The sequence below is a fragment of the Apteryx rowi genome, unplaced genomic scaffold (assembly GCF_003343035.1).
Source record: "Apteryx rowi isolate R43461 unplaced genomic scaffold, aptRow1 scaffold_99, whole genome shotgun sequence".
Lineage (NCBI taxonomy): Eukaryota > Metazoa > Chordata > Aves > Apterygiformes > Apterygidae > Apteryx > Apteryx rowi.
This window is the reverse complement of record NW_020451304.1, coordinates 1936163-1959609: the sequence shown is the minus strand read 5'-3', so window position 1 is coordinate 1959609 and position 23447 is coordinate 1936163. Positions and strand designations below refer to the sequence as shown.

General features: G+C 50.1%; 1 protein-coding gene across 1 annotated transcript; it reads right to left on the bottom strand.

The window, feature by feature from the left end:
* On the bottom strand, positions 1-20191 carry PRPF8 (pre-mRNA processing factor 8). The gene is made up of 43 exons (XM_026055190.1): positions 20102-20191; positions 19876-19985; positions 19605-19773; positions 18747-18911; positions 18427-18645; positions 17561-17773; positions 17156-17281; positions 16973-17078; positions 16203-16393; positions 15886-16005; positions 15618-15807; positions 15170-15289; positions 14598-14732; positions 14374-14503; positions 13819-14015; positions 13500-13706; positions 13248-13411; positions 12756-12882; positions 12430-12622; positions 11848-12035; positions 11393-11631; positions 10680-10826; positions 10209-10419; positions 9746-9862; positions 9410-9657; positions 9054-9233; positions 8456-8591; positions 7674-7843; positions 7232-7361; positions 6897-7043; positions 6496-6656; positions 5643-5834; positions 4795-5032; positions 4406-4534; positions 3684-3797; positions 3381-3554; positions 2921-3114; positions 2328-2567; positions 2089-2230; positions 1567-1707; positions 1140-1279; positions 730-932; positions 1-184 (listed from the first exon to the last, which is right to left on the bottom strand). Exons 2-43 carry the CDS (start codon positions 19973-19975, stop codon positions 30-32), a joined length of 7008 nt encoding a protein of 2335 aa, XP_025910975.1. The 5' UTR covers positions 19976-19985; positions 20102-20191; the 3' UTR covers positions 1-29.
* Between the last annotated feature and the right edge of the window lie 3256 nt (positions 20192-23447).

Genomic DNA, 23447 nt, shown 5'->3' with positions numbered 1-23447 from the left:
CAACAGTACTAGAGAGGGGCGGCGCAGGGCTAGGCGTAGAGGTCCTCCCTGTCGGCGGAGTAGACCTCCCCCTCCTGCAGCAGGGCGAAGTTGAGGAAGTGCGAGGGGCGATGGACCTCGTGGTAGAACTCCTTGGGGTTGGCGAGCTGCAGCTCGTACTTCATGTTGGGGTCGTGGCGCACACCTGGAAGGCAGAGTCGTGGTGAGCACCCAGCACCGCCACCGTCACTCCAGCCTCAGCCCAGAGCTGAGGAAGACTACCTGAAAGCCCCTTCTGCCTTCGCTGTCTAGCAGGTGCTCAACGAAACCTGCCCCCCTCACAAGAGAATTTTTAAAGACAGCAGGCCCAAAGAAACAATTTTACATCCACAAAATCATCATGCTTTGGGTTCCAGGGCTTTCTCTCCCTAGCTATTTACAGGGCAGCATCTCCAGAGCTTTGTTCTGGTACAGCAAGTCAAGTGTTTTGTCTCCCCTGTATAAGAGTTTGCTCTGTGATGCCTAAAACAATCAGAGTTGACCTCCCATTGCAATATCCCAGTGCTGATATTAAGGAAGGGTCATGATTGCAATGTTACTAGCCCTACCTCGTCACTCAGAGGTAGGCCAAGCCTCAGAACTTGGTAAGGAATGCTGCCCTCAACAGCTATTTCTTTCTCCTCCCCAAGCAATGGTCAGAACGGGTCTGTTGCCTCCCTCTCTGACCCTCTCCCAGGGCAGCCAGCTCACCCATGAAGTTGTAGTTCCAGGACCCTTGCGCTGGAACCATAAAGAAGCCGAGGAAGCGATCTGACAGGAGCATCTGCACCCTCTCATAATGGGAGGGCAGGTAGCCCTTGGGGTTGTTCCCTTTGTCCGTGTTCTGCCTGCCCCACTCGTAGCCGCTCGGAGTCAGTTTGTAGGCTGTCAGCGTGCAGGAGCCTGGTGTAAAACTGAAGGAAAGGAGAACAGAGATAGAGTACATCAGGTTAAGCCAGGACAGAGGAGGGAAGTCAGAAATGAGCAAACACTCCCTTTCTCACAGATTTTTAGTTGAGACCTCAATGTGTTCTCTGGAGCAGCTCCCACAAGCCCCCTTGACAGCTTGGCTTCTCCCTGCACTGGCAGAGGGGGCACACAGGAGCCTTGCCACCTCTTACCTGCAGGTGATGATGATAGTCTTCTCCCCATCCCAGGACGGGTTGTCAGCCATGACCTTGGCATGGGTGGTGACATCCTGTGGCGAGAGCTGAGGGGACTCATTTGGTTGGGTGTGAATCCATCCCAGAGGTTCCATTTCCTGATAAAAAGAAGTGTATTAGAGAGAAGTAAAAGACATTTAATACAGGACGGCTTAAGCATGGCACAAAGGGCACAGGRACTAAAGGCTTCTTTCTGATGTCATTCCAGATCAGGCAGACTTCAGGCAAAGCCCTTGAAGCCCAACATCTATAGCAGAAAGAGGCCGGTTACCAAGGCAAGCACATTAGAGCTGCGAGTGTGGTGGCAAGGCCCCACCATCGCCCTGTGTCTCTGTTACTGGAGACAGTGATCTTCCGCCCTCACTGGAGCAGAAGCTGGACTCACCTTGAGATACTCATGCTGCGGCAGCTGTCCTGGGAGATGCACGGTCTGGTGTGTTCCCCACTGAGGTACCATCACAATGCACCGGATCTCCTTCACTTGGGGATTATCAGGAGGGCTCACTCCATATAGGTAACCTGCAATCTAGGGACACAAGCTCACACTTTACAAGCCCATAACAGACCTCTATGTAAGACCGTGAGGAGTGGGCACCCACCTTGCTTTTAGTTCCTGAAGCAAGTTATGTGTTAGCCAGAAGGTCCTCATTAGAGGACAACATCCTAGTTTTACTTAGTGCTGGCAATTTCCACCCAAGTCAGGCCACAGGGAGCCTTCATGGGCCTGGCAAGAATTTAAGTGTGCTCAGCCCTATCACCGGTGCCTGTCTCCAGCACAAAGCTCCAGGCAGACAGCAGCAAGCTCTCAGCCTTTCACCTGTAGGCCCTGGGGAGCTGACTGTCCAGGACTGGTATGTGCCCCAGCGGTGTGGAGTACAACTGGACTAGACTCATTGCACAGACTCACCTGGGCCCGCAGATCTGAGATGCAGATGAATTTCTTCAAAACGTTCTTGGGAAGAATGTAAGTATAGCCCGTTTCCTTTATATCGTCTGATGAAACATAGATGTGGTTTGTTCTCAAGTGGAGGTTGGCAGCAGAAATTGCTCTGTGAGGAGGAGACAATTATTAGAGGGTGCACTCCTCCTTCCTTCCTGAGCGCTCTGATCTTTTCCACTGTGTAACAGCCCTGCCTGCCTTCCTACCTGACTCGCCACTCAGTCTTGGAGGAGAAAGTCTGGGTTTCATAGTTGCTGGTTGTAGAGGTGATTATTTCGTCCCCGTGTTTGTTAACAGTACGGGTCTGTGTGGCTGTCAGTTGTGACTGCTCCTTGGTTTGCTTCTCAATCTCTGCAATCTGCTGTCTCTGCTGGGATGGGGCAGAGATCTCCATGCCCAGGATAATATCTCGGATCTCTGACTGCGTCAGGGATGCAACATTCACACTGAAAGAGAAAATTCACCCAAATCAGCCATTTCAACATACATTCTGGACCCTTCTCACCAAGGCACAAGCTCAGAAACACACTCAGGGCAGTAGGAAATGAAACCACAGCATTTTAGGCAGAGGAAGGACCAAATCACATGATGCACAGATTAGAAAGGGTACAGTGCAGATATTTTTATCTGCCTTGCTAGAAAGTGATTAACATAATAACCAGTTTCCATACATAGCTGACAGTTYGTTGCTGAAGGCCCCTGAAAGCCTTCCACTCTCTATGAGGAGCACTCTGACCAAACAGTCTTCAGAGCAGGAACAAAAGGCTGGCAGGATTTTTGCAGCAGGTCAGTGACTTACTTGTTCTTCTTGCCATAGTCAGCAAGGATCAGATCCTTCAGCTGCACCTCCACCTTGATCCATTCCTCATCTGTCAGCGTTGGCCAGATATGGTGAGGCTCTGTTATGGTCGTCTTGTCTGGTTTCAAAATAACTTTGGCTCGATCATTATTCACATGTAGTGCCCGGAGAATCAGAATCAGACGTGAGAATGCCTTGGAGAGGAAGAAAGATGCAGCTAGTCAGAAAAAGGAAAACTAAACGTACCATACATATGTCCTAGTACTCCTCTGTTTGGGCACACCAACATTGCATGAGAAGTGCAAGAGGAATCAATCTGAAGGAAAGCCCAGACAGACCCAAAGCAAGTGCTAGGAGCAGGGCTTCCTGAGCAAAGAATGGGGAGCGATCACTGAAGCCTTGGCTCTTACTTCATGCATCAGTGGCAAAGTAAAATGCAGACTAGACATGCTGTCCTCACCGTATAGGAAGAGATGGTTTTCAGCCAGTCATCATAGAGATTGAAGAGAACCATCTGTGGTTCAGTAGCCTTCAGGATGAGATCACCAAACTTTTCCACTTTCAGACAGGCCTGGAAGGGCAGCTGCAACTCTGAGCCTTTGATCACAATATTGGGGAAATCCAGCAAGTGCACCTGGAGTTTGAGAAGAAGAATTAATGCACACCTATTGCAGAACACCGTTGCTTCACAGGAACACAGAACTGTTCTGCAATCTCCTGAAGATTTTATAGTGTCCTGACGCAACAGTATCTGCATTGTTACCTCAAGTGGGTCCAACATGCCCTTCCGAGTCACTATGATCTGCTTAGGCTGCTCCTCCACAGGAAGTGAACGAATCAAAGCAGCCACTTCTTCAGCAGTCTTCCACTTGGCCAGCTAAAAAAAAAAAAAAGACAGCAGGGTTAGAAGAATATCTCCACCTTGACAGCAGAGTGTCCATGCCTCTGGGAATCAGAAAGCCTCAAATCAAATTCTAAAAACACAACAAGAATTTATGGCTTGTGTCAGATTACTGATAAGGCCCAGTGCTCCCGTTACTGATCACAGAGAGCAGCATCCCTTCCTGGAGTTCAGTTATGTCTGCCTGGCTCAGGGCTGGGGTGAGGAAGGTGGCGGGTTATGAACCTCCCTGGCTTTGCTACCTCAGAGACTTCTCATTGCACTGGATGCAAATCCAAGTGCAGTGAGATTTGCTGCAACAGTGATTCTTTTCAAGCCTTTCAAACCATGCTAGAAAATGTAGTCTCATTACATGTCAGAGCCTCAAAAACCTTGCAACATCAATGCCTGGATTCATTCACTTTTGTATCTCATGCTAATGCTTGCCTGAGCACAGGTTCCATGTTAGATATGTGAGCTCCAAACTTCTTGAGAGGCAGGGTGTTAAAGACCCTCACGATGCCTTCTGCTCTAGTAAGCATCCCAAGCAGTCAGAGACCATTCCTAGCTCACCACCCAAAGCAGAACAAGCAGCCAGCTCTCACCTGCCCTAGACGCTTTTGTCCTGCCCACACAGATGTATGGATGATCTTCAGGAAGAGCTGTCCAGTCCTGGGATTGAAGATGAAAATGGCCCCATTGATGGGTTTTGTGGTCAAATTCCCTTCAAAAGTCTGAGAAAATAAGCCAAAGTGAAAATTACAATGAGATGAATGTATCCCATCCATRCACTTGCACAACAGCAAACTCACCCTGCACTTTTAGCAGGACCTGTGCTTGAAATGCAAAAAACTGTTCTGTGTACACTGCACAAATTTTGGTCCCCGCTGATTCCTCATTTTCTGTCACTCATGTCTCCAGAATCACCCTGAACACAGGACATTTACGGTCCTTGTCCTTCCCCACCAAGACACAGATACACCTCTGGACTCACCTTGTGAATGGTCACTCTGTACACATTGGTGTCATCCACAAACCAGATGATCTGGTTGGAGAAGAGCTCCCCATAGTTCTGGGAGGAAAGGTAGGGTTCTGTGGGCTCAGATGAGTACAGCTGCAAGCCCTTGCGGATTCGTTCTCTCAACACATACAGTGCAGGGTTCGCTTTCATAATTTTGGCCATGGCTTGCTGGATCAGAGGTTTGCTCCCAGGGAACCAGTTCCCATAAGCACTGAAGAGGAAAAGAAACAGAAGATCTAGTTGTTGCCATCAGCTCCGAGATGAAGAGACAACGGCTATACACAAGCATTTTCATGCAGCAGCCAGGTATCTTTCTGCCTACTGAATATACTACAACTCTATGATTTCTCTTGTGGCATCCTCGGGAGCTGTTCACCTACTGCTTTTCCCTGTGCTTCCTTTCAGTGGGAGGCCACAGCATACACATGCTACAGTCCTGGAAAAGCTGCATCTTCTCTAAGCACTTCAGAGGAGAGGCCTGCTTTCTGGGACATCTCCCTTAATCCCCCAGTGAAGAACAGTTGTCCCTTAGTGCAGCAGACCTTCAAGCAAGGCCTGTTCTTCAACTCCAGGAATAGTCTGGCGGATGTCCTAAGAAAACAAATGAGCTGGGAGAACTGAACCATTATTATTGAATGAGCAGACATTGGGGAACCTGAAAGAGCTGCCTAGATGCTGTATTCCATTCTAGCTTCTACCATCTCACCTCATGCTCCTGCCTGGAATACGAGCCCCATCAGAAACTGCCTGTTCAGAAATGTACTCAAGACACAGCCATGAACTGCCAATTACGGTTAAAATGCAAATGGTGCAGATCTCACCTGTGCAAGTTATAGGCCAGATCAATGGCAATGAGCACACCAGTGGGAGACGGATAGATACTCATGTTGTCTGTAGTGTAGTCCAGGAACTTGGCTCTTGCATAGCGCTCGATGTCATGAGAATCGTAATCTCCCCAGCGCAGCTGTATATCTATCCAGTACTTCTGAGTGGTGGTGCTGTCCATCACATCTCTAAGGAAAAAGCAAGCCACAACAATTCCATCTTGCCCAAAACCATCCTGCACTTGCTGCACTTCAACAGAAAGTAACAAGTGAACGACAGAAAGCCAAGCCTGAACACTGAAGCCAGCTGCCATCTGCATGCCTTCCTGAAGAGGGACTACACTGCCCTCTTCATATAGCAACTGAATGCAGAAGCTGTTGAAGAGAAACCCTCAGCCCATGGGGTTTAGCTGCAGGTTTAAACAATGAAGCTAGCTTCTTCTCTGCTATGATGGTTGTGCCCCTTGGGGAATGTCTGCTGAGAATTCAGCTGAACTGAATACAGCATGGGTGCACACTGTGCCACTCCACAGTGGCCTTGGGACAGCAGAGATACTCAGTAGGGCTTCCTGAAGAAACATTTAGAGCTCCTGAGCYGTGTGTGGCTCAGGAGAAAGGCCAACTGGAGGAGGCAACAGCAGGAAATATTCTCTTCATGTTTTGCAAAAGGCAGTGCTAGGTGGTGCTGCAAACATCCACCTGAACCAGCTCTGCAGTCTACCAGGCATGATTGTGTCCTTCTGTGTCCTCAAATCCCAGGTGCCCAAGAGACAAGGGCTTTGGCTCAGGATGACAGGCTCAGTAGCTTTGCAGCAGCAAGATCAAGGACAGAGAAAAGGAAAACACTCACTTGGAATCTGCAAGCAGTGACGGACGAGACACATTCCATTTATAGGAAGCAAAGAGAAGGATATCTGCACATGAGGAATTCATCTTGTATGACTTCCTGGGATGGATGGTCTCCTTCTGCACTGTCTCAATCTCCAGAGCATCTAGCTCTTGGTCAAACACCTGGGGAGAATGCAAAGATGAGCTGTGTTCAAGTAGCCTAGCTAAAGAAATCTATCCTCAAAGAGCTAAAGCAGGGACCCAGGCAAATCCAGTTTCATCCCCTTCCCTAGCAAATCASTGGAGAAGTTGTTGCCTTGCTACAGTCTCTGGGACAATCTTTGTTGCTAGCAGAAGGCTACTGTTACACAAGGAGCGTGCCTCCATCACCACAGAACCAAACCTAGTTAACGTGCTGCTCACCTGACACAAGTCCATCACAATGCTCTCATGGATCTTTTGCCACAAGTGAGCTCGGAAAATCTGAATGAGGGAAATCTTCAGCGTGGGGATCTTGCCATGCATGAAGATGCCTGTCAAATCCAGTTGCACCTGAAACCCAACGTACACCTGCAAAGGAAAAGCAGCTATGAGAATATGTGACAGCACAATTGGTCAACTTTAGAAAACAGAACCACCACTGTTAAGGAGGTTTAGAACTATAGTTCATCTGTGTGAAGAGTTCTGCTGCAGACTTAAATAGTTTACTGCTCACAATTCAGTGGAAGTTCATACAGGCACAAACTCCAGATACTTACATTGGCTCTGTTAATGGTAGGAGACCACCACAGTGTGAATCTTCTGTTTGGAATTTGGTTCAAACCCGATCTTTGGGCATTCGTCAGCTTCTTCCACTTCATGGATTCCTCAAAGCCACTGGCCTTTTCCCTGGAAAGGAGAGACACAATCACATGCACAAGATGTCCCCTGTCACAGCTGAATGCCATGTGCCATACATAAGAGAGGCAGGGAGCACATGAAGCAAGAGTGGAAGAGCAGGAAAGACTGTTTCAGGCAAAGAAATTCCCAAGGATTTGCACGCAGAAGTTCAAATACAGTCCAATCCCATGTGCCCTCAAAACTGAGCAACACAGAAAACAGACTGGCTAAACAGAAGCAGTACAGCTTTAGCCTAGGACTCCTCCTGGTGCACCCCAAGCTCCAGTTCACACAACAAGGCCAGATGAAGGTTTCTCTTACCAGAAGAGACCCTCCCACGTGGGGAAGTAAGTGCCCTTGAAGAGCGTGTGCTCCAGGATCCCCTCCACTCCACCAAGTGCCTGGATCATATCTGTGCGGTAGTTGTTCAGGTTCCAGAGCTTCCCATCATGGCGCTGGTGCGTCCACCAGAACGGGTTCTGTTTCAGGACCTGCAAATGACAGCCTACTAGTGACCGAACTAGCTTTGTATTCAGACCATTTAACCCGGCTGCACTGGCAAGAAAAATCACTAATTTTAGGAAACAAGATGATGTCAGCTAGTAAGTAAAATGCCTCATGCCCACTGCCCTGGAAGACACAGCACACAGCTGATCCACAAAATGAGTTCAGTCAGTGCTGCTAGGCAATTTAGACAAAGTAAGTCTAAGATGAAGGTTTTATCTTTCAGGCACTGGCCATCTACAGAACCACCATTAAAGGCCTTAAGTAAAAGCTTCCACTGTTATTAAAATCCAAGACTTTAYAGTGTTTGTTCTGGGGTCTTTTTTTCCTCTCCAGAACTGACTTCTTAACATTCAAYTGGGCTAAGTATGGTGTTCCCTGAGACACTGCAATCTACACAAACACTTTGAAAGTGGCCAGCTACACATCCCGGGACATTTGGTTCTCAGCAGCCTCTATTATTCCCAACACATGGCTCCAAGTTCTTCCTGCAGCAGACAGGCAAGGAAAGTGTACCTGCAATAATGCAAGGTGAAAGGACACTGTCTGGAATGGGTGTTTGAACCTTGCACTCAGCCAGAGAAATTCCCATTCAATACCTGGTACTGTTTGAAGTCAGTCCTGACTCTCCATCCTTTATCATAAGCTAGGGTGTGCCGGTCTTTCTGGAAAAGGGTGTTAATACGAGGAATYCCCCTGTCCCACGAGTCCTCCAGGTCCTCCAGCGTCAGACGCCTGAAGAAAAAATTCCCACATGCACTTTGTTACGTCTCAATTTCCTACCAATGCATTCATGAATGAATACTTCAGGCAATGAGACCACAGAAATAATACGGCCCTTGGGGCTCTAGCAAGAGAGGTTCTAAAATGCCAAGCACCCAGAGATAAGAGAAAAAGCTTGGCCTTGTAAGCCCACAGAACTAACTGCAAATGGGTTTGATGTTACCTCTTTCTGGCACCACCTGGCATAACRTTTTCCCCTCAGACTTTGTACTGARTGGAATATCTGCTTGCAGTGCCCACACCTCCTCCAAAGTTAAGAGAGMAGCTTTGCAGGCAGCCTGTAATACTTCATATCATAGGCCCGACAGGATCTCCAGAACCCTGAGACCCTCCAATTGCAAGTCTTCACACCACTGCCTGTCCCTGCCCGTGTGTCAGATCACACCACAGATCTAGTTGCACATGGAAACGTACCTGTTCTGGGCTATAGCCTCTTGTCGCTTGAGGGCATATTCTGCCCACACTCTCTGAGAGTCAATGAATTCACTCTCCCATGGCTGAATGTAACGATACAAATTTGGGATCAGCTGGTCCTCCTCATGACTCATTCCTGAGCGGAAGTGAGTGATGCCAACGTCTGTCTGCTTGGACCACCTGGAGCAGAGAGGCAGAAGAATGAGTAGGAGTGATGGGACTTCACAAGTCACACTGCCATGACCTACTGTAAAGGCAACACATCTCTATAACAAGGCATGATGTTTAGCATTCTCAGATATTTTTATGGGGAAGAATATAAAAGAGAATACCCAGCACAGAACAGCACAACTCACCTCAGGTCAGACTGTGGGATGAGAACGTGGCCCATGGACAGCATGCCCAGCCCGCCTAGCTCTTTAGGGGTGTAAAACACCACAGGTGGGAAACGGCTGGGCATTTTGGAATTCAGACCAATTTTAATTCGAGTCTGGATTTTATTCTCACACTTCACCAGTAAATCAAGCAACTCCTGAGTATTTACAACAGCTTCCCGGAAATATGTCATCAAGCCAATCAGGGCTGTATTCCATTTATTGACAATCTAGAAAGGAAAGCAAAGGATCAGTCCTCAGCCTGTCCTCCAAGCGCCTGTGGAAAAAGCTCTGTCACACATCTTCCTCCCACCTTACCTTAGTGAAGGTTGTGGAGCCAGACGCCATGAGGATCTGCCTCACTCTGTTGTGAAATCTCTGCATAGACTCATCATCCACACGCAGGAAGCACTGAGCTGTGCGCTCCTTGGTGACCTGCAAGAGCACAGGGCAATCRGTTCTTTCTTGGAAGCCCTCTCTCTAACAGAGGCATGAAGGTGAGCTCTCACCGTCAGGCATTTAGGAAATGTGGGGAGTGCAGGGCTGAACAGCACCGCTACAGTTTCAGGTCACCCCTCACCCCTAGCCAAGCAGTTTCCATCCCTCTCAGGAAGGGAAAAGCAACCAAGTTCACATCCACTCTACCTGCCAATAGTCCAAGTTACACAGCTGGCAAATGCATGCTGTTATACCCCCCTCAAAAGCAGTTATAAGTCCTGCTTTAAAGCCAGGTACAGGCCAGAGYAGGGACTGTACTCCCATCCTGCCAGCCTCACGCTACCTCATTCTGCAGGTTCCAGACCCCATCCTTGTGAGTGAACTCCTCATAGCTGGTGCGGCATTTGGGCAAGATGCGGCATTCAAACCCACACATGTTAAACAGCAAATTGGGGTTATCTTTGCTGTAAACAGATACGAAGCTGTTCTCCCACTGCACTGTGGTGACTGATCGAGGCAAGCGGTTCTTGATATCCCAGAACACAGCACGACCACTGAAAAGAAAGACACACACATACAGTGAGGCGAGGATGTCTCTTACTGAAGTGAAACACAAAACGGGCAAGTTTTTCAATGCTTTCCTAGCAATATAGTCTCCCACACCCATCACCCACTGTCAGAATTACAGCAGAGACCCCTTACCTCATCTCATTGCTGTTCCCTGAGCACCTGCCTGTCATAGTCCCTAGCACTTATTTATCACAACTAATCTTCTTACCATCCCACCATTTGTTTCTCAGAGCGTAGCACTTACAGGTTCACATCATGTTTCATGAGGCGCATCCGAGCATCCCGGGGCCAGCATTTCTTGTTATTGTAGCCTACAATGTTCTCATTGTTGGGATCTGGATGCTCTGTCAGGTAGCGCTGAATCAAGTCTCTTGCCTCATCTGCTGTAAACCTGGAAATTCATAGAACAGGATCTGGAGTTACATGACCAATTTCCCAGAACACCAACCAGCCCAGACAGATAAGGAGCCTGCTTATGGATAGCTGYTAGCCATAGAACATTTGAAGAGAACTATCCAATTCCTGAATCCTCCCAAAGGAGACTTCAGCTTCATTAGCACAGACTACACCATGACTGTACGGGGTATCTTATCATGAGGAGACATAGAATTCTGTGTCCGCTTGCTAGGAAGCAAGAAAAGGCTTATTTACCAGTGGAAAAATCTGTAACAATCTGAATGTTGATGTTACTGCTTTTCTGCTGCTCCAGTGCCTGGAGAAAAGCTCTCCTCTCTTAATACAGTGAACTAGGAAAGCAAAAGGCAGCATCTGGACACCAAATTGCTCTGGAAAGTCTGTCACTTCAGATATTCCTGGTCTTTCTTAGCAGAGGGGAAAAAAAGCATGGAGCAGAAGCATATTCACGCCCCTGAAGTAGGTACCATTTTCACAGCATTTGCTGCAAGATGTCAGAGCAAGAGTTCAGCAGAGGAAGAAAGGATGCCAGAGAGCTCTCACCTGAAGAAGATGTGAATACGGTCGATATATCTGCAGAAGAGGCGAATGGGATGGGCCACCTCAGTAGCAATATCCTGGAAGCTCAGGAAGTCATTTGGCATCTGGGGAGGCCCTGCCATTTCACTGGCACGGTGCAGACCCAGCACCAACAGGTCCATCACCAGCCCATAATACTGGACGATGAAAGAAGCAAACTGCAGCCCACGAATAATCCCATAGGAGTTGGTGTGATTCATGTCCTGAGGAAGCGAAGGGGAAATGTGAGAACCTGACTGCCAAAATCCCACTGGATACCTTTTATCTGAGCAGTTGCTCTTCAGCATGACCCAGTAGGTTTTTCTTATTCYCTAACCACTTCTTTCTCTGGCAAGTCTTAGGTCCCCTCCTACCCCACGGGTCCCAAATCTCTCCATTTTACAGTCCACCACACCCCCTTTCCAGACAGGAAACATCACCTTGTAGTTGATCACCACGTTGTTCTTGGCTGTCATGTAGTCAGCAATGTTATGATCAACAATGAGACGCAAGAGCCTGTTGAGCAGTGTCAGATCAATCTTCTCATACATCTTCTCAAATCGAGATTCCAGCATCACATTGCATTCACCTTCACTCGTTTCCCAAACATCTTGCAGATTATTAATGCCTGAAGAGACAAACAAGCCTGTCATGTTATCTGAAACAAAGCAATTCTCAGAGTGTAGCAGCACCTTTCTGGGCATGGGAGTCAACATATTTGCTCTGATTTTCTGCTTTTTCAGCCTCTGGTCCTTCCAGTCTATCCAGAGATGGGAACAAAAATATGCAATCAATCACAAATGCTATGGAAGATCTTCTCCAGTACATTCATATATATGATATATGTTAACCTACCAAATAAAGCCTCTAAGTGTGATGGCCATATTACTGACTGCAAGCTACAAATGTGAAAACTCAACTCTCAAGAGAACTCTAGAAGAAAGTTCCTGATTAAAATAAACAAACAAACAAAAAAAACAACCTCCCCCCTTTTCTGCACAGAAAACAAGACCCCCACTAACCTTGGCACCACTTGTACACTAACAGTGGAGGAGGCTCAGTGTCAGCAGGTTTGATCCAAGGAGGGAAGAGTCTTCGCTTATCAGCCTCATACCACAAGTACTGATCCAGATAAGCATCTGTGATTTTCTCCAAGGGCTCAACATCATAAACAGGAACTAAGTGGCTGTAGAGATCCATGAACTCAATACCCACCTAGTGAAGAGGAGGCAAAGTTGAGGCTTGTACTTGACAGAGAAGGTAAGGTTCCTTTGATAGCCTTGGTGCCATTTAGTTCCCGAATGCAGAGTAAGTTTTAGTATTCCCTGGCTTTCACCAGGGCACTTACCTCCTTGAAGGCTCTCTGAGTTAGAAGGTGTCGTTTGATTCTAGACAGAGCTTCATGAGGATTATCGTAAGCCTGTTCAATCAAGCCCAACTCCTCTCTCTGTGACTGATTCAGGCGAGATTTCACACTGAAAATGAAAAAGAACAGCTCACACACCCAAGTATGAACAAATGACTGGCCACTGCATTAAAGGATACTCTCTAACCAAGCAGATCAAGACAAGATCTGTAACTCTTTACAGTCTACACCCCTAAGCTGCCCAATGATCCTTAGAGGCCTGGTATTGTGTCTTCACCCCAGGTGGCAGAGTCCATGAAGAACCCTCCAGGCAGCCTTGGCAGTGTCACAGCCTACAGCCTTTAGCAGTCCATCAGGGTAAGTTTTAGGACATACTCTATTTCAGGAATAACTGCTAACAAAACAGCTTCAGAAGCCGTTCCCAATGCAGATGTTCGCTCCACCAGCAGAACACAATCACTTTCCACTACTTACCTGTAAGCTTCCTTCAGCCTTTCCAGGGCTAATATGAGCAATTTGGTGTCATGCTTGTAGGAAAGTGGGGGGAAGGGAATGGGTGAGAATCTCCTGCTTTCCAGCCAGTGCACTGTGGTTGTGTACACAGCAACAGCCTCTTCTGCAGTGATGTAAGGCCCGTCCTGCACAACCACAACAACACTGTTAGTATGTGAAAACCTCCCTAGGAAAACAGCACCAATTTGAGCAACTTTGACAGGACAGAAATACCTTCAAGTAATTATGTTGCCGTTCCTGCTCAGCTTTCAAATAGAGTCTGGTSAGCCGGCCCAGATTCTTCTTGCAGACAGTCTTGTCCACTGTGGCACCCCGACGGATCCGTTCCCTGTTGTAGTGAGCTGTATTTGTCCACCAGTCAGCTTTTGCCTTCACGTACCTCAAGATCATGTTCTCAATAGGAGTTGGCAGCCCAGGCACCTGGGGAGGGACAGTAACGTTAGGGAAGCAGGAGCGGGAGACTTCATGAGAGCAGTTCTTCCTGTGAGATGTTAAAATTGAACTGAAAAGAAAGGCCAAGCAAAGGACTTACTTTCCAGGGGATATTGGCCTTCCAGCACCGCCAAGCCTCACTCAAATGCTGCAGGATGGTTCTGGCTTTGTTCTGTTTGATCCCTTCTGGCATCATATCCAGAATGTCATGCATAACGGCTGCCCTCAGCTCCAGGTCAAAGTGAGACTCCACACGCTGCTTTGTGACGGTCTTTGCTACACCCTTTGAGTGACGGCCTGGAAAAAAACAAGTACTTCAGGAATCCAGACAGTACTGGGGCAATGCTCCTCTTCTTCCTAATATGTCTGAGGAAACTGAACTGTCACAAGAGCACTGCTGAGTTTGGAATAGATGATTAGAAAGCTGTGGACCCCAGAGGGCTATGGATCAGGGAATCCCATTTCCATATGGAATCTGTTCTGGGGGCACCGGTCTTGTAAGAGCTGTAAACCAGTCGATAGCTCTTGGTGTTGACGTGGAGCGTGGGCACAGACCACACTTGGAAAAGAGAACTGGAGTTCAAGCTGAGAAGTAAACAGCATTAATCTTTACCACACACTCCTCTCGCGTTCAAGATTTACACAGTGCACTGACCTTCAAACTGCCTGGCCAGCAGATTCCCCAGCCAGCGTTCCAGAAGCGGTGTGATGCCCCTCATGAAGAACAGCCACACTCTCCAGCCTGGAGCCCAGAAGCCACAGCCAGGACCTTTGCCCACAGGCCCCTTAAAGAAGAGGGACAGAGTAACACGAGGTTATTTAGCAACACTCCAGAATCCCTCTCTTGTTGCTCAGTTTACAAGGAAAAGTGAAACTTACTGTGTTAAACCTGTAGTAGATGAGATGTTTCAGGTCCTTGCACATACGAATCTGCCTCATCAGTTTGTACTTGTATCTGTACATTCCCGTCAGCTGACCTACATGGGCAAAGATGTACTGCAAGCCATCTGCCAACTGAAACATAGGGAGCACGGTCAGAGATGACACTAAATGCTACACATTGCCTCAAGAAGCCAGGCTTATTTTACAGCCAGGAGCAGAGCATATTATGCCATGCAAAGCTCCTACCAGTCATCCACACAACGATCAATTCAGGAAGCTAAGTCTGTAAAGCACAGGTAGTGACAACAGTACACCTGAACTACTCAATATTTTGAGCAGTTTCTGTTTCATGTAAATGCCAAATGTTATAAACTGGTATAAATGGCAGAATTTCCCAAAACATTGCATGCTTTCATTGTCGCCCTTGTTCTCCAGAACACCACAACAGTCAGTCACTTGTGTGCATCCCCTATCTGTCCAGATACTTCAGTCCTTCTCTCCACTTCCCCTCCCCAACTTTAAAAGAAAATGGTAACCAAAAAGAAGAAGAAGAAAAAAAAAAAGCCTACCTGAAATGCATCCACGTTTCCAAGCCTGTATTGGACATGGCTGTCCACTACCAACTTAGTTAGCCGCAGAACCTCTCGGCACAGATGGAAAGCATTACCAAATCGGGATTTTTTTCTTTCCTGGAAAAGCAGAGACAAAGATCCAGGATTTATGTAAGTATGTTATATAAGAGCCAAACAGCTCCCAGTTAGTCACTGTGTAAAACAGACAGCTGGCAGTTTTCTGTAAGAACAGTTCTCAGAATTCATTTTATACCATTTTATCAATCCATAAGAAAGAAACCATACACATATGTTACAGAACTGGAACTCTGCTTCAGGAATTCCCAAGGCAAAAACCTTGCGTAAAGGACAAGTGAGAACTGAGGCAGTGGGGCCAATATTACTATGCGAATGTTCAAATCTTCAGGTAAACTCTACTCGAGTGCAATAGCACATGGACTGATACCTTGGTGGTGAGGGTCTTCACTGGCTTCAGGTTGAAGTTGTAATCCAAGTGAAGGTAGTTCAGGTTCTTTCTGTGGATCAGCAAGTTCAGCATATTGTAGCCCTGGCGACACACTTGCAGGCCTACTTCCACCCAGTCTAGCTTTGTTGACTGGAAAAATTTCGTAGCCTTGAAAGAGCGGAACAGGTACCTGAAGAGAGAAAAAAATATAATCAGCTGTATCCCCTACACAGACCAGAAGTTCACCACCAAGCAGGCCCTCACTTACCTCTTCTTCTGGGCCTTGGGGGGCCTGTGCTTGAGTGCATTCAGAACATAGTATTTCAGTAACTTCTGATAGGAGACTCGCACTTTCACTGGCTGGCCTGCTGGGCAATGCTCACGATACCTGCGGATAAGCCATATTTCAGATTTTCAGGTAACCCGCATTCCTTAAAAAAGGACAAGACGACTCCAGAAAACCTCCTAAAGTCTCTAGAAACCAGACACTCACCCACCACAGGATCTCTTTATTCTATTTTCATTGTTAACAACTCTATTATGTTACAATCACTAGATCACCCCCACCTCCAGAGAAGAACTCACCAGTTCTTGACCAGCGGGATGTCAAGAGCTCTCCGAGTCCTGCCAGACCTCAAGTTGAAGGGCCGTGGGGCCCATAGCAGGGCAATGCCATTGGCTGTATTGTCTGTGTAGAGCGGAGTATCCTTCAGGAAAGGTTCCACAAACTCTGGTAACTCAAACTCTTCATCATCATCAGGCAACGGTTCCTGACTCTGAAATGCAGACACACCAAGTAGCATATGTTCCCTGATTGCTTCAGCTCAGTTATTTGAGTTAATTAAGTAAAACAAACCTGACCTATCTGTGCTGACATGGAGAAACATTAACAGTCCTGATTATTGGAGAGGGCAATAAAAACTCTACAAGGCACCAGTGGGCCCTGAGAACTGTGTCTGGCTACTGCGTCCTGATCTAGGTGTTGCGGAGGTAATTCGGGGGGATGCCAGCTCCATGAATGCTCCAAGACCACTTGAAAACATAAATAATCTGACCGATGACACTAAAACAATCCTGTTAATCAGGCACTGGGCTTATTGCACAAAGACCAAAGGACACTGTGCAACTCCAGAAGACAAGAAGGACTACAAGGGAGGATGGGCCTTTTGTGAAAGGGCTTAGACTTTCTCCTGAAATATCCATGTATGTCCACCACTGTCAGAAGCAATGTTATCACAGGCTGCTAAGGTCCTATCCCCTCAACACGGAGGGTTTATCAAGGCCAAAAGGAGCTCTCCCYCCAGCACCTATAGGTGCACTTCCTATGCTCATTAGCTCTCTTGGATGGTACTCACCTTGACAGAATGCCTGTGTGAAATGGGATTGATCAGCGGATCGAAGTAAAAAGCTGGGAGATCAGGATCTTCTGTTTTAATGAAAACGACATTTGGAGTATGGTACCTACAATACACAACAAGTATTAGAGCATCCTGACAGCTTTCCCCTTCTCTCCCTGCTCTTGAGGCTGCTGCACTTACCAGGTCAGGTGGACATGGTGTGGCAGGTTATTGTACAGGTATGGGAAAGCAATTTTGTACTCCGTCCTGATCGGCTGCCTGATGATAATTTTGTTGATGTCATTAAATTCATTCCAGTCTTCATCCCTCAAATGAGACAAAAAGAAGTTGTCATACAAGCATTCAGGCAGGACAGAAAGGCAAACATCTTTGACCAAAGCTGTGATACCAGCCCTTTTCCCTGAGCCTCCTCTTGACACCAACAATCATTCCATCTTTTAAGCAGCAAGCACATCACAGATTTTATGCTACACAGAGAGAACACCCAGGAATAGCTCATCCAGGGCAAATCACATGGTAACAGGTGAACCCTCCCAACTCTTACCCAGATAACCACTTATTTTTCCTCCTAAACTCAACACTTACTGAAGATTGATGTCTCTGACAAGAGGCTCGAACTTGGGACCTCCAGGAATAGCCATGTTCAGTGCCTTGGAGGTGAAGAATGCTTTCAGGTCAAACAAATAGAAATAGTTGTCATCCACAAGGTCAGTGAGCAGCTGATTAGCCAGCCGGTACAACGTGGACATCATAGGGAGAGTAAACTGCCAACGCTGGTATGTAGAACCATTTACGTACCTGTGAAGGAACAAAGCACAGGACACTCACTGCACAGCCAGAAGACAACTGGGCCTTTACCAAAGAACCAAAACCATCCAAACACCTTTCACTGCCTGTCATTTACAGAAAACAGTTAAAGACAGCTAATGCATGGGCCCCTCCAGGCAAAAGAGAAGGCGGAAGGATTGCTTAAGACCACTGTGGACCACAACCACCCAGCAGTTACTGACTGGTCCAGTTCTCCTCCTCCAAATMCAGACTGACACACCAACAACTGAAGTCATATTCAACAGCCTTTGATGCATAAGTGTGCTCCTAACAAATATCAATTTAAATTCCAATTTGAAAATTGAGGTTTTCATATTTATGGCATGAAAAGAAAAATCCAAGTTTTAGTCAGTTAACTGTGTAGCAGCCTTCCTGAACAGAGAGGCCTTGCTGGCTCTCCGTGGACACTGAAGATAGAGGGCTAGTTTCAAAGCAGTCAGATTTTCCCTCCCACCCTTGAGCAAAGGCTTCCTCTCCCCACTAACATCACACATAGCCCAGTACAATAAGACCAAAGCTTATATAAGCCTTCTGCTATATGCAGACAGTTTATGTAATATGTAATGTTTCAGGGAGGTTTGTTTGTTTTGTTTTGAACTGTGTCATCAGAGAGAGGTACATACTTCCTGTTGTCCTTCAGCGGCTGGTGGTCGTAGAACCAGTCTAACACAGGAGCATCTTCCTCTGGATCCAGCTCAAGCTGGATTGCTTCCAGGGGCTCTACATCCAGGATGTTATCAGCATAATCCAGAGGGGGTTCTTCATCATCAAATGGAGGGAATCTCATCCTCTTGAAGTGACGCCTATCCCTCTTCTCTCGCCTCATCATAATCCACATTGACCTGGCAGAAACAGGRACCATTACGCACTGTGCTACATCAGTGTGGACGCATGAGTGTTTATGCACGAGTTCCCCACAGGGGTTAAGGAAGAAGGTGCTTACCCCCACTGTGCAATGTACACTGGCTCTATGACCCAAGGAATCTCGTTCACAAAAGAGATGGCGCCTGTGATATGGTACAGAACTGGAACATCTCTGATTTGTTCCCAAGGCATGGGCATGTTCTCCAAGAGCTTTAGAACCGCATGAGGCATGTACTTCAGAGCACTACAAACAGAAATCAAAGAAAAACAGGGTTGGAAGGGATGTCAAGAGATTAGCCATCCGTCTGCTCTAAGCCTAACTAAATATACGTATTTTACTCCTGAAAACTGTTGAGCTGATCTGTTCATAAGGGTCTCCAGTGACAAATCCATAAACTTCCTAACCAGTGTATTCTTGTGCTTCACAGCTCTCACTACCAAAAAGTTTTCTGCTGATTTGGCTGCGGAGGGGGTGTTACATGTGAAGAACACTACCATCCAGAAAAACTAATTTGAAATGAATTTCTACAGGTGATTGTAAGTTAACACAAAGGATCACAATTTGCACGAGATGGCTCTCTGAGCCCAAATAACAAAGAAGCACAGATAGTGCATATTAATTGTCCAAAGAACATGTGTTGACCACCTTATACATTCCTCTCAAACTGCTTTTAAGAGATATCCGCTATTCAAGGTAATGTTTTTTCTCAAAGATTTAAAGCAACTGCTTCCTTTGCTTATACTCTTTTGTATTGCTAACCCAGCACAACTGATTATCATGTCTTCCTCAGGCTACTATGCAGTTTTCTATAAACAATTTACACTAAAAGCCATTTGGAGAAAAGCCTCTCTCTTCTGCGACCAAGATGCAGCAGAGGCGGACCCGGCCGCCCTGTGCCACCCAGACCCGCCACGACAGAGCGGGGGGCTGCGTTACCCCAGGTAGACGCGCTTGTCGTGGCGGAACTTCCTGTTGGTCATGTCGCCGTGGTCGCGGATGATCTTGCGGACGTGCTCGGGGGGCATGTCCTCCTTCTGCGCGTCCACGAAGCCGAACTTCCTCTTCTCCGCATAGCGCTTGGCCTGCAGCTGCTGCCACTTGCGGGCTGCGGGGGCAGAGGCACAGCGGGGTCAGGCGCGGCCCGGGCTGCGGGGCGGCCCCGGGGGGACCACAGAGAGCCCGGAGAGGGGGGACCGGCTCTACCCACCTTTCTCCTGCAGCTTCTCCTCAGACATGTAGTCAGGCAGCGGCGCCAGCGGGCTGGGCACTGGGGCGCAGCCGCCGCGGTACGGGAACACGGCGGCCATGGCGACGCACCTGCGGGCACGGAGCCGGGCTCAGGGCGGGGAGGGGGCTGCCGTTAACCCTCCCCCCCCGCCGCCGTGACCGCCCCCCCTCCCCACACCCGCCCCGGCGCCCCCGCCCGCCCTCACCGGCTCCCGCGACGCCCCGCGCCTCCCCACCACAATGGCGGCCCAGGCCCGTCGCCACCGCGCCTGGGAGCCCCGGATGTGGGCGGGGCGCGCTCAGGAGGCGCGTCCAATCAGCTTCCGAGATGCCTCACGGGCAGTTCTCGCAGCCCGTCAGAACGCGGAGGCGCGGTAGGGGGCGGGACAAGAGGCAGAAGAGGAAAGGAAGCCGTGCCTGGAGTACACTTCCGATAGGGAGACCTTCCCCCCCCGGTCCCGCCCTCCCGGAGTTTCGATTGGTGGAGGGGGGAACGGTGGCGACAGCGCGGCGACGGCTCTGATTGGACAACGCCTGGCCCATTTCACTTACGTCACCGGCCTTGCTGGGGGGGCCCCTATGGGGTGCTTTGGGGGGGGGGCGAGGGGCCCCTCGGGGCCCTGTGGGGTGAAGGGGACCCTCCGTGGGGTGCTGCGGGGTGAGGCCCCGTGCAATGGGGCCTTCTGGGGACTGAGGGGGGCCCCCCATGGGGTCCTAGGGGGTGCTGGTGGGCAAGGGAGCCCCCAATGGGGTCTCCTAGGGTGACGGGGACCCCCCGTGGGGTGCTTTGGGGGCGAGGGGCCCCCCATGGGGTCTCGGGCACTCTCCATTGGGTGCTGTGGGGTGAGCCCCCCCCATTGGGCTTCACGAGGATTGAGGGGGACACCCCCATGGGGTGCTGGGGGGCAAGAGGCACCTTCCATAGGGTGCTGGGGAGCAGGGCCCCCCCATGGGGTGCTGTGGGTCAAGGGGGACCCTCCATGCGGTGCTGGGGAGCAAGAGCCTCCCCCAAAAGGCCTTATGGGCATTGAGGGGGACCCTCTGTGGGGTGCCTCTGCCTCCCCATGGGGCCTCGTGGGCCAAGGGGGAGCTTCCGTAGGGTGCTTTTGGGGTGCTGTGGGGTGAGGCCCCCCCCCACAGACACCTGTGGGGCAGGGCTAGAGCACGCGGGCCCCACAGGGGCAGTGGCAGTGCCCACGCAGGCCAGCCCACGTGGCCCCACAGTGCTCACGTGTCCCCCCCCCCAGGCCCAGGGCCAACCCACCCCACGGCCGGAGCACGGGGCCTCCTTCCCACCAGCGCCCGGCACCGGGACCGTCAGCACGTCGGCGATTAGCCGCCATCCTCGGGCCCGCTGCCTTGTCCCCCCCGGGAGCGCAGCCGTCACGCAGCCTCTGGGCTGGCTCGGTATATTGTGAAAACGTGAGGTACAACACGTCGCGGAAAGACGAGCGGGGTTAACGCACCGCAGCCACCAGACGGGCGGTCGCTCGCGTCAGGGCTTGGGCACGGCAGGGACGCCCTGCTGTTTCGGGCAACAGGAGGGGGCGTCCGTGCCCCATTAACCCGGCCCTGTACGGAGGGTCAGGCTCCCTTCCCAAAATCAAGGCCGCAGCATTTATCATCAGGACAGACAAGCAGCCAGTCGGTACCCAAGCATCCGGCCGCCGTGAGCTGCGAAGCCCCCATCAGCACTGCAGGAAAATCACGTCTGCTCAGGGAGTCCACCAGAACAGGGCTTCCCCGGCTCAACCCCCCGCTGCGATATCCTCCGCACGCACCTGCTCTGTAGGTGCGATATCTAGAAAAACGGCGTGTGCTCAGTCAGGTGGGGGTCTCGGTGAGGGGGGGGGGTGCCCTTCATAACATGACCCCGGCTGTCCTCGCGTGCCGGGGCTGCACGATATCCACGTGACGGCAGGAATGCGGCAACACAATCCGGGCCTTGAGGAACGTGCCCGGCGTGGGCAGAAGCAGGAGGACAGAGCGAGCCTTGCTGCATGGGCGCGGAGGCAGAGYGGCCGCGCTGTGGAAGGGGCAGCTCCTGAAAAGCTGCGCAGAAATGGGCCAAATCCAAACGACAGCGCTGGCTGCCCGCTCTGCCCCGGCTGGGAGCTGCGCGAGACACACGGGCGCTCGATAACTGCTGCGGGTCCCGGGGTGACAAACCCAAACCCTGCACCTGCAAGCTTCCTTGTGCTGTCCCCAAATAGAAACATAAGCAGCTTTGGCCACAAGTTGTCTCCAGCCTCCCACTACCCACACGCGTTGCTCGTCTTTCTCTGTCCAAACAGAAATGTGTCTGAGCCCTTATTTTCCTCCTCGAGACAAAAGCCACCCACCCCGAGCAGTGCACGGCTGGTCGTTTCAGACTGTTCCCCTGCCGGTTCAAACCGGCGGAGAAATTGCACGTTAAGGGTTATTTGCCAGACAGAGAGCGTGACAGAGAGCCCCAGCGGATTTCTCAAAACGGGCACACGTAACCCTGAGCGGGATGACCCTGCATTTCTGCAAGGCGCTGGGCCCCTGCGAGCAGCGCAGCGCATGGGAGTCGGGAGGGAAAAGGCAACGTGAGGAGAGCTGTGGGCAGTCCTGCTGCCCCTTACGCTTCCGTAGAAAGGAGAGGGAAAAAACCCCTAACAGAGGTAGACTGTGATGTGTACGGTGTGTTTTTACTCCGGAGGGGCAGACGTGGGCCTGTGCTGAGCTCTGGCCCCGCTGGGGCAGCCCGGGATGCACAGTCCCTTTTCCCCTCTGAGCCCCTTCCCCTCAAGCTGTTTCRTTTGCAACTGTTTATTAAAAGCTCGTGTTAGTATGAGCGCTTGCTGCCACGCAGGAGCGTTACGGGGGCTCTGGAGCAGGACTCTTCATTCCTAAAAGATGCCCAAATCTGGCCCATCTGACAACCCCTCCTCCGTGGGAAGTGACCACCGCGTAGCCCCATCCTGGCCAGCAATTCGCTCTCTCCCACGCTTGTGCAGGGGAACTTGTTGCACCTGGGAATGAAGYGACACTGGAAACACGTCCAGGTGCCAGGAGGATTTGGCAGCCGGTCCCCGAGTGCAGGGATGATGCACCCGCTGCCCAGCGCTCTGCTGCCTGGGCCGGACTCACCGCGGGCTGATGTCAGCCTCTCCTTCCATCACCCACCTGGGACTATCTCCTCGGGGAGGACTCACACGTGCAGGGTTTGGCTTTTGCTGGACTTGGCCTCGAGGGTGAAGCCTTGGAGCCTCTCCTGCCTGGTGGGACGTGCCATGGACAGCACAGGGCTGGCAGCAAGGTCCCCATGATGCTGGCCCATGGGCAGTGCTGGTGCTCAGCCAGTGGCATGCCACAGGGTGCAGCACCAAAGGGGTCAGATACACATGGCAGCTTTCGGCTGTCCGGAACAGCAGCAGGGAAACAAYGCTCTTCTCCCTGCTCCCTTTTCATCTTAGTGGTGGCCTTACAGAGCTGCGAGACCTGTTGGGGCTTTCTTGAGCAGCTCCCAGGTATCCGACCACGTCATCCAAAGGTGCAGGGGAAGCAGGGCCCCAACACCTGGTCCGG